The sequence below is a fragment of the Boleophthalmus pectinirostris genome, unplaced genomic scaffold, assembly GCF_026225935.1.
Source record: "Boleophthalmus pectinirostris isolate CB_2022bp ecotype Guang Dong unplaced genomic scaffold, ASM2622593v1 HiC_scaffold_18, whole genome shotgun sequence".
NCBI classification, from domain to species: domain Eukaryota; kingdom Metazoa; phylum Chordata; class Actinopteri; order Gobiiformes; family Gobiidae; genus Boleophthalmus; species Boleophthalmus pectinirostris.
In genome coordinates this window covers 21,258,729-21,269,215 of record NW_026571133.1, presented here as the reverse complement: position 1 = coordinate 21,269,215, position 10,487 = coordinate 21,258,729, and the positions used below count along the sequence as shown (strand labels likewise).

Here is a 10,487-nt window from a genome sequence, read left to right as displayed (position 1 = left end):
AAACATCAATCAATCATGGCCTGAGGTAACGGGGAATTACCTGCAGCGGTGATTCTGGGAGAGCTGAGGTTATTGGAAAGGTTTTTTGATCTGTTTCTTAACTGAATTCATTTCAGAAATTGCCATTTGATAAAAGACTGCCCTCTGGGTCAGTAAGATGCACGAGAGACCGGGGCATGTTGTCACACTGACAAAGTTGTCACACTGCGTTTTTTTTCTAAAAACAAAAAGTTCAATTGCAAAAGAGAAATAGCAGATTGTGTGTTTTGGGGTTGTACTTCTGTCCTGAATTTGAACTCATTTGATCTTTGTTTCCTTGAGTTATCTTCTTAAAAGCATTTATCATTTTCATTTTTCATATTTTTTTAACATGCAATATTTTGTTGTAACTTTCAAAAAAAAATGATGTAATGTAATAAATACATATTTAAATATTTTGTAACAAGTATATCTTTCTTGTAATGATCAATGAAACCTGTCAGATGAAGGTACCTTTAGCCACAGCCTAGAAAAGTGCACCTGGGGGGTAGGGGGCAAGTTGTCCAATATTTAAAAACCCTTTAAAAAAAAAAAAGAAAAGAAAAGAAAAAAGAAACATGACCAAAATCAATGGATATAGTTTATAGTTTTATAAACCATAACGTGGCCTGGGACTAGGCTTTTCACCGGAGCTCGCAGTTCTCTCCAAGGCTGGGCCGCTCTCCACACTCATTGGGCTAGTAATAAGAGGTAAGCAGAGACCTCAAACATCTGCGCACTGGTCAGTTTAAAGGAACTGTATGTAGGCTGTGCTCTTGCTGTTTTAAAAAGCATAATCACAATTGAACCTAGGTTGCCAGAGCCTTAACCTACAGATAGAGGACACACACAAGTTTTTGTCATTCTCAGTATATGGCTCACGTGAAATCTCAGAACTTCCAGAATTCAATCAGGGGCTGCACAAGTGCTGATTAAATTAATCACAGGTTGAACAACTCATTTTATTAAAACACAATTAAATATAATTATCATAACTAAGATGATTTTGATATTGGTAATTTAATGTACACAGAAATTCTTATTTTACAAAAACACCTTCATTTTGTTGAAATAAGTCTTGGACAAACCTGTGCCTAACTTTGAGATGTAATTCTCCTTAGCATGATGTCAAGGTTAAAATGCTTAAGAGGTTAAAATGTTCTTTCTATATTTACCAAAATATTAATCATATGAAGTTTAAGGCTGGTTTATATTCCAGCATCAGGCCCCGCTGAGCTGACCATAAACCAGCCTTAGCATATAGGCCTGTATACCAATTGTTGAGACCCCTATGCACCACGATGTTAATATCATTCCAGGTTTTGGTAGAATAATAAAACAAACAAATAATTTGATTATAAATACATTATACACAGTGGTGTAGTGGGGATTTTTTAAGTGGGGGTACACGATTCGTGACTGAACCAGGTGGACTAAACCAGGACTGAAACAGGACTAAACCAGGTCTAAATCTGGACTACTCTTGGAGAGAAGAGAGAGAGAACCCTGAGTCGGCAAAGCAGAGTGTCTGCAAAGTGCAATTGGGCAACGGCTGTGTTTTTTAGTTCTGGTCCCCTCATGTTGCAGGTCACTATAGGATAGTACAGATATCATGAGTCTATGTAGGTTGTTTTCACTATTGCCAGTAGCTCTGGTTTGACATTTAAGTTGTAGGCTTTTATATTTGTTATTTTTTTAATATTTCATGTCAGGAGAAGTGGGTGGACGGCACACCCCCGCCTACCACGCCCACTACACCCTTGATTATAAATTTTTTAAAATATTAGCAGATACAAATTAGCAAAACATGTTTTCAATTTCAAATGTTGCAAATATTGTACTTTTGCTTCTTTACAGTTTAGCCTTGAGACTAGAGCTTGAGAACAGATGGTGTTGTAGATAATCCAAGATCTTCTTCCATGAGTCTTCCTGTGCATCTGAATGAGGTTTTGTGTGCCCTCCCCACACTACCATGACTACAAAACATAATTATTATGTGTATGATTAAGGTCAAGATAAAATATACAATAAGTAATATAGCCAGAAACCCACCTGTTTGTGTTTTGGTTTCCCTGAATGCTGTCACTCTGAAATGAGGGGAATAGGGAACTTCAATTAGATGACCAGCTCCAGGATAATTTATTCTGGACAGTAAGTGGCCTTTCCCTGCAGCACACATAATTCGTTCAATCTAAGGCAGAAAAAGAACAAAATAGTCTCATATAGTACTCTTTCTCTGTGAAATGAGAACAGAACATCATGCAAGATCAGATCGACTTACTGTCAGACCAAGGTTTACTTGTAATTAGTAAAAACTCACATCATCTGCAACCTCCACTGCAGGAAGATTCTGATCATCCTCACCACACACCAGCAACATTGGACAATTTATTTTTCCCACCTACAAAAATATTTTTTAAATTAATCACAATATATTGACATAGGTCTATTAAAACCCCTCCAAACCAGTAAAAGAGTAAAAAATACCTTCTTACATCAATTTTATTAGTATCACTGCTCAGATCATACATATGCCTCCATATTTGGTTATTATCTTCTTCTAGACGTAACTTACTGCAATAATATATTGAGGATTAAGAAGAAACATTGCTCACAAGTTTTACTTTTAGTCATTTATAATTTTGATAGCAAACCTTTTCCTTAGAGTGAGGATTTCACCAATGGACTTCCCATGGGAATAGAAATTGTGTCCATTGATACATACACAGCAGCAAGGCTTTTTGAATGTAAACAGTGAAACAATTAAATAAGACAAAAATAAGCAAAATGAATAGTGAACCAAATAATTTACCTTAATAGCATTGCTCTCAGATGCCAAATGGAGGGCCATAGTTGCACCAAAGGATAGCCCAACTATCCCGATTTTGTCAGGTATCACACGAGGATGGTCCTTCACTATATTAAATGCTGTCTGTAATGGAGAGGGCTATAAGAGAGGAACTAAAATGTGAAACTGCATTGTAATACACGGCCTAAAATCACCTCAAAATAGTTCATCTCCAGCTCAGCAGTCTCTAACTCTCCAGAGGTCAAGTACTTCAAGGCAAAAGCTGCATAACCATTTGAAGCCAGTATGGCAGCACGATACTCTATCAGGCCACCTCCACCACCCCACAGATCCAGGAGTCCAGGGCAGGGACCAAGGCCTAAGAATAACAATAATTATGACAAAAGATATGGCTCTTAACACATTTTAAAGATGGTCCTCTGATATACCTGGTGGTAAAAACAGAGTCCCTCTCACTGTGTTTTGTTTGATGCTGATTCTCTGAACTCCTGGAGCCATGTACCACCGCTCTGTCAACACTGAGGCCAATGGTGTCTGGTCTCTAAATCCCTCAGCTAAATGCCCACTATATACTGAAATGGTATACAGCAGAGGACTAGAGACATCCATCTTCCTTAATCTGTAAAAATAAACACAACCACAAAAACACACAAAGTGGCAAGAAATAATTTATTAAAAAAACAGATAATAATTGTCCAGGTCTGTCTAGGTCCTAGTTTTTCATCATTCTGAAACCCATAGACAGAGTAGGGAGAAGGTGTTTACCTGAGGCCTTTGCGGCTTCCTGGAATTGGACGTAAACTCCACAACAAACCCATGGGCTCTCTCCCCATGTATGTCCCCCCTAGACTCAGCTGCTCTGAAACTGGTTCAGATATTGAATGAAGCAACAGCAAGCAACAGTTGACACTTTGAACATAAGTTGACAGTTTCTGCCGTAAACTTACCACACACTGTTCCATTGTAGTTACTGACGTAATGACCAAATGCCTCCCAGTAGTCATTGTCTTCTGATAGGTGGAGAGAGTGAAGAGTGAATGGAAGTCCGGCAGGAAGGTTTTCTACTCGCACCTTGAACTTCTCATCAACAAGAGCTCGAGTTGGTGCCACAGAGAGAAGTGGAGTTGTCAAGGATGCCATAGTGTTAGTCTGTTTTTGTGGAGAAAAGTACGTTTCAGAAGATATAATATATAAGTAATAGTTTTAGATTACATCACAAGATTTAATAGGTGCACAGAAAAGGTATTTTGTTTATATGCTGATTTTAAGATGTGGTTGGGCTAACAAGATAATGGATCTAATCAGTAGGCTAGAGCTTCAGTAACATTGGATCCTACTGTGCAAAGGGCTTTACAGTTTGTTTTTTCATTCGCTCACATTGAAGTGGGGTTGGGCAGTAATATTATGGTATCCTGAGGTATCAAAAAACGGTATCAGTTTCATTACCGTCATTAAAAAATCTGCAGCGCATAAGGACCTAATATAATATTAGAATTTATTGATACCTACATTTGTTTGCTCAGCACAAATTAATTTTTTTGTGTGAAATCCAATGTTTTTGCAAGGTCGATCACATTTCCAATTAAATGCGACTTGTATGTGAACTCCAGTGTGAACATTAAACGGCCCGAAAGTGTCCCACATGCGCAATGAAGGACACGATGATGTCATCTGCAGGGAGCGTGCTCTGTGTTTACGGAAGTTGTCCAAACATGGACGCGAGCATTGAGCACCTGGTGATTTTAATGTTTCTCTTGTACCGGAGCCAGAACATGAACAACTTACTTGTTTTAAGGACGAGATTGAGAAGGAGAAGGACGAGGTTTTTGGCCGTGGTGTTTTGTGGGGCAGCGGCAGCAACGTCCGTTGAAAGGAACGTGTGGATGCGGAGATGTAGCCAAGAGTGGTGAGTGGCGATGTGCTTCGCTTCAGTGACACGGAGTTCATTAACAATTTTCGCCTACTTCAGCGCAGAATAGTGACATTTGTGGCTTGTTGATAACGTGTAGGTCGGATGAATGCGCTTTGACCGTTCAGACTGAAGTCGCGTGTAAAAAGATCGGATATGTAGCGGTTTCAGGACCACATATCCAAGTGGCCTGGGTCGCATTTGAAAAAATCTGATCTGTATCGTTCAGACTGTCATTAAAAGATCAGATACAGGTCACATAGGGGCCAAAAAAATCGGATTTGGGTGACTTCAGGCTGCATTCTGAACGCGGCCATATAATGTTTTTTTGTTTTTGTTTTTTTTTTCATTAGAGATATTAAGTGTCCATTTAGCTATTTACCCGAGTGTAAGCACATCCATATGTCACACATTATATACATATACATATATATACATACACACCTACACATACATATATACATACATACATACTCTGTATTCATTTACCTTATGTTCATAACAATACTCCTTATTTGTTTATATACGTGTGTGGACGCATGCATGCACGCACCCACCCACATATGCACATACATGCGTGTTTAATAATAATGTTTGTTTTAACTGCGTGTGGAGATGACGTTCGATTAGTTTCGTTCCGCTGTCACGTGATGCTCATACGGAGACCAAGACAAGATGCCAAGTCCGGCCGCGAGCAAGTTGGTCTGCCCCAAAAATACAAGTACTTCTACAATTTGCAGCATTTTGGATTCAGGCGCACATTTGTTTACGTGTTACAGAAATGAAACTTAAAACTACATGGCTCATTCTAAGGTAGGTGACCCCAAACCAAGTTAATAGTACTACACACCTTTTGGTTGTCAAGATTAATCCTTTGTGGGACTTGCAGTATATTTTACCCTTGAAAATCAATTTTTTTCAATAACACCTAAAGCAGGTATTAGGAAAAAAATCCTACAAATCCAATAAAGGGTTAATTCTCAAATCCAAAAGGTGTGCTTGATATTTGAGGACTAGGACTACCATAATAATTTGTTTGGATATTTTGGGTTGCTTTATCTGGAAGATATTTGTAGCTGCCGTCAGTGGCAGCTGTCATATATTTAAGTTAATGTTTTATAATAAATTATATTCATATTGAGATATATAGTAGAATATTTTAAAAAGCAATACATAGCGTAAATAAGTTAATTTTTTCTATAAATTTATGTTAATTCATTTCATTTTATTTTGGTTAATTTGCTTCACTTCCAATTGCATATTGTTTCAAGGGGAAGTTTTTACAGCTGCACAGCCTTAATTGAAAGACACACGAGGAGCTGCGCTCTGTCCTCGGAGAGAAAAAGGACATTTTATTTTGAGTTAAAAGGTTTCAAAGTACAAGACTTTTTTCCCTTTGAGTGGATGTGGCCAATGAGGTACATTTGTGTTATTATTATTGTGTAATTACTTCTGTTTTGTATCCGAGGGTTAATTTTAAGTTTCTTTTTATCTTTCTATAGTTCTGACGGCATGCGTCGACATTAAGGTTAATTTACATGTGAAGATATGTGAAAGACTGGAGTCGAATAAATGCTTGTTAAAACCAAAAGAACGTGTTTAAACTCGAGGGGAATAACAATATTGAAAAAAGTTGTATAAAATATATGTGCACAATCCCCCTTTTTTTCTGTTTGCATTTGTTTGAAGTGTTTTTCACAACTGCATTTAAGCATTTCAGTTCAGTCATTCACTATAAATTTATTGACAGTTCCTAACCAGCTTACCCACAGAACAATAATAACATCCATGAGCGTGCATTGCGGTCTTCCAGCAGCTTGATAAAACGAGCGGGGCACACCCACTGGAAACTCCCACTGTTGTTGTTGAGACTAGGGATGGGCATGATTAGTCGATTAATCAATAATTGATCATTAAGAATTTCATCCATTACGTTAATTTTAATCAACAAACCGAATGTAGGTTGCTGTGCTTAGCGTTACCAAACAGGGGTCCGTACATGTAGCTGTCTGCACTCAGAAGGAGCGAGACACAAACAGTCGGTCAGTCTGCAACGCAAATGCGTATTTAACGATGACTTGTACATCCACGCTTTCCGTTGCGTTCGGGACAAGTGTGAATCCATGTGCACAGTGAACAAAGCAGCACATATGTTTCGGTGTCCAGTGGGAAAAAGTTTTGCCAGGTGAGACTCGCGCAATGTCAATGACGAGGACCCACCTCCCACCCCCCGTACGGTGTCCTTGTTTTGACAAACGCAAATATGGTCACACTAACCTGTATTCCACTGAATCATGTCTTTTAATCCAACAGAAGTTGACCGCATCAGCGACACAAGAGCTGTATTTTTATCTTTGCTTAGTTTATGCAAATTAGCGATGCGGTTTTAAGTTTCGTTTCTGTGAGAGTTGCGCAAAACTGAATTAAACACATTATAATGTCAAACGGGCTGATGTGGCTCTAGAGTCGTTACAGTTTATATGTCGTAAAGTTGAATTTATTTATGCAGATTAGTAGTGCAGATAGTAATAATAATTATGATCATTTTAAAATAAAAATGTTGATGATTAATCGATAATCGATCGTTCATTTTTCTGATGATCGATTAAGAAAATTTCACCGAATGCCCATTCCTAGTTGAGTCCAACGTCCAATGTGAAACCAACTTTACTGCTGTGCGAATTGGATCCAATTACCAGGATCCTCGGCCTCTGAACTACTTCCAACAGATCTACGTCATTAGAGCTCCGCCGAGCATTTGGCGCATTTTCTGAAGCTTTTTATAAATCTGGCAAATCTTTTGCGCAATTTGCAACACTATTCACACAAGACACAAAACAATTCAGAACCTTTGAAAAATTTAACTTTATGTACAAAGTATAACAGGGAGGGAGTCAGGGGCTTAGTATCAGTATCACATTGTTTCTGATGGTTTGAGAGTGAGCCACATGCTGTAAATATGTATAAAATCATAATTTAAGGAACAAAAAAGCAAAATTTTCAGATCTGTGCTTTTTAGCAGTAGGTATTTAAATTGTCTGATTTGGATCTCCACGAATAAAAACTTGTTTCAAACTGGTTTTCATTAAAGAAGTCTTTCACATTGTGTTTCTAGAGCTCCTGCATTTGTCAAGGGGGAAAAAAATCCCACAATGGGCTACTCCAAAAGGTGTACATGGTACTAGAATTAGGACTATTATAATAACTTGGAGTGGAATTGCTAGATCACCTGCCTTAAAAGCTATTGAAATATCACAAATCTTTTATGGAAAAGAAAAATCCTAAAAACCTAAACCTAAAAACAAATGGTTAATTCTCAAATCCAAAGGGTGTGCATGATACTCGAGGACTAGGACTATGGAGTAAGAAAGCTGTCAAAAATATTTGTGCGCATAAAATAGAAATCCGTGCGTATTTGGGAAATCCGTGCATATTTGGCTGTAGTTGCGCATAAAATAAATATTTGTAAACTCTCAAATGAGTCCAGTCGTACATAAAATATATTGTGTATTTTATCCATCAGAATACGAATTGAAAAATTACGACGTCATGAATTACAATAACGAAATGAAAATTTACAATTACGCTTTCATCAGTACGAATACGAATTCACAGACGGAACTTTACTGTCAAAAATACGTCATCACTTCACAGACATTATTCATCGAGCAGAAGAAACATCGATCAAGATCAAGACTGCGCATGCTCAAGTTTGTAGCAGAGGGTAAAAACAGAGTAATAGCACAAGAAGCTACAACAGCGACCAACAAGTGGGTTAATTAAAATCTATTGTAAAAATGTTTTCACAACTACGTTTGATCCTTTCAAATGAACATTTTTTAAAAGAGCCATTTACTACAAGGGTAATTTAGTGATGGTCCCTAACCAGTGTACTTAGCGGTGCTTCGGAATACAGCTCCCAGCAGCGACCACGAGAGTAAACGGAGGCGACTATCCAGCGTCTAACGTAAAACCAACTTCACCGCGGTCCAATTCTCTGGATTGACCCAGAACACTGGGTAGACTAGGCCTGATTCAGCCGGTTTCACTTCGTGGAAAGTCGCTGGGGAGAAGTTAAATTGAGCGGAGGCACTAGGTGGCGCCAGCCTGGCTAGGCTAAACCGGGGAAAGGCGAGAAAACGTTTGTCATAATCATGGATCCATTACAATAACATAATAATAATAGACTGTATAACGTGCCATATGAAATGACCCAACTATAACCAGAGTTTGGGTTAAGAAAAAACGACCCAACTCAAAAAAAAAAAAAAAAAAAAAGTAAAATTTTTTTTACGGAGTAAATTTTTATTTTTTTTTTTTTTTAAATGTACAACAGTATCATGTTGCTTAGAGAATTACATCTAGGCCTATCAATTTATGTCTATGCCGCATGATCACAAGTGCTTGCACCCCCTCTGAGATGAGACACTACTAGTATAAACGCGAAAATGTGCGAAAGGCTGAATTACACGTTAAAATTCGTGTGTTTCAATCATAAACTGCATGGTGGCAATAGGCTATACGCTTAATCAAACACGGAAAAGCTAATAGTTACCTTATAAGTTGAATGCTCTTCCCAACAAGATCGTTACAGTTGAGCTCATGAGCTACCTTAACTTTCCCAACTGGATCTATCTTTCAGGAGAGAACCGCTGCAAGCCTTAACACGTGATTGGTTATAGCCTACTTAAAGACCCACTCACGGCATGGAGGGGAGACCGGGGCATGTTGTCACACTGCATTTTTCTTATTTTCTTATTCTTATTTTTTATTTATATTTTTCAAAAACAAAAAGTCCAATTGCAAAAGTAAAAAAGCAGATTTGTGCGTGTGTGAGATTTGCACCTCTGTTCTGAATTTGAACGATTTTGATCTTTGTTTGCCTGAGATATCTCCTTAAAAGCATTTTTCATAGACACAAGTCATTTTTTTAACATGCAATATTTTATTATACCTTTCCAAGATTTTGAATAAATGTAGTAAATGCATGTTTAAATATTTAAGTACAACTTGAAATGATCATTGAAACTGATCAGATGAAGGTACCAGAAAAATGCACCTGGTGGTTATGGGGCAAGTTGTCATAATTAAACCCCCTGTAAAAACAAAACATCACCAAAATTAGTGGATAATGTTCACATTTTAATATGGAAAATTGCACAAAAATGAGTAGGAAGAAGTGTAAACTTATGATGTTTTATGAATTTGTTATTCTATTTAGAATGGAAAACATCAATCAGTCATGGTCTAAGGTAGCGCTGGGGATAAATGACACTACTCTGAATTACCTGCGGCAGTGATTGTGGAATAGCTGAGGTCACACTGTTGTCAAATTGACTCATTATGACCTCTAAAACAGTTTACCGTATTTGATCAGAATGACTCTGTAGAATGGCCCTTTTGCCTAAAGGTTTGGACTTTAGATTAGCCCATCCATGTGATATACAGTCCTCATAAAAATATAATAAATTTTAGTTTAACTCTGAATGTGTACAAGATAGAGATTGAAGGAAAAATATTTCTGTTATATTCGGTTTTTGAGTCAGAGATAGGAATGAAAAAAGTGTGACAACATGCCTCGGTGTCCCCTATAAATCCACTCTGTTCTTTCTAATGTTTAGCTATTTGACAAAAGACATCAGGTGTTTCTCAATTCCCATGATCCTTCCCTCAAAGATCACTTTATAGCACTCTTCCAGAGTCAGCTCCTTCGAAGCAGAGTCAAGTGTCCTGCTCAGAGCACCTGGACGC

The 10,487-nt window shown here is 37.8% G+C and overlaps 1 protein-coding gene across 1 annotated transcript; it reads right to left on the bottom strand.

Annotated features, from left to right (window-relative positions):
• Positions 1–1,155: 1,155 nt before the first annotated feature.
• On the bottom strand, positions 1,156–9,419 carry LOC110161506 (bile acid-CoA:amino acid N-acyltransferase-like). The gene is made up of 11 exons (XM_020926252.2): positions 9,292–9,419; positions 3,775–3,976; positions 3,593–3,692; positions 3,256–3,446; positions 3,022–3,185; positions 2,831–2,950; positions 2,673–2,755; positions 2,514–2,592; positions 2,339–2,419; positions 2,071–2,209; positions 1,156–1,994 (listed from the first exon to the last, which is right to left on the bottom strand). Exons 2-11 carry the CDS (start codon positions 3,965–3,967, stop codon positions 1,870–1,872), a joined length of 1,275 nt encoding a protein of 424 aa, XP_020781911.1. The 5' UTR covers positions 3,968–3,976; positions 9,292–9,419; the 3' UTR covers positions 1,156–1,869.
• Positions 9,420–10,487: the final 1,068 nt, after the last annotated feature.

Excerpts from the sequence above, each read along its gene's own strand:
- LOC110161506 (XM_020926252.2), bottom strand. The coding sequence starts at position 3,967 with ATGGCATCCTTGACAACTCCACTTCTCTCTGTGGCACCAACTCGAGCT. Across the intron at positions 3,693-3,774 it reads CTACAATGGAACAGTGTGTG|TTTCAGAGCAGCTGAGTCTA; the intron begins GTAAGTTTACGG and ends TATCTGAACCAG. Across the intron at positions 3,447-3,592 it reads GGAAGCCGCAAAGGCCTCAG|ATTAAGGAAGATGGATGTCT; the intron begins GTAAACACCTTC and ends TTATTTTTACAG.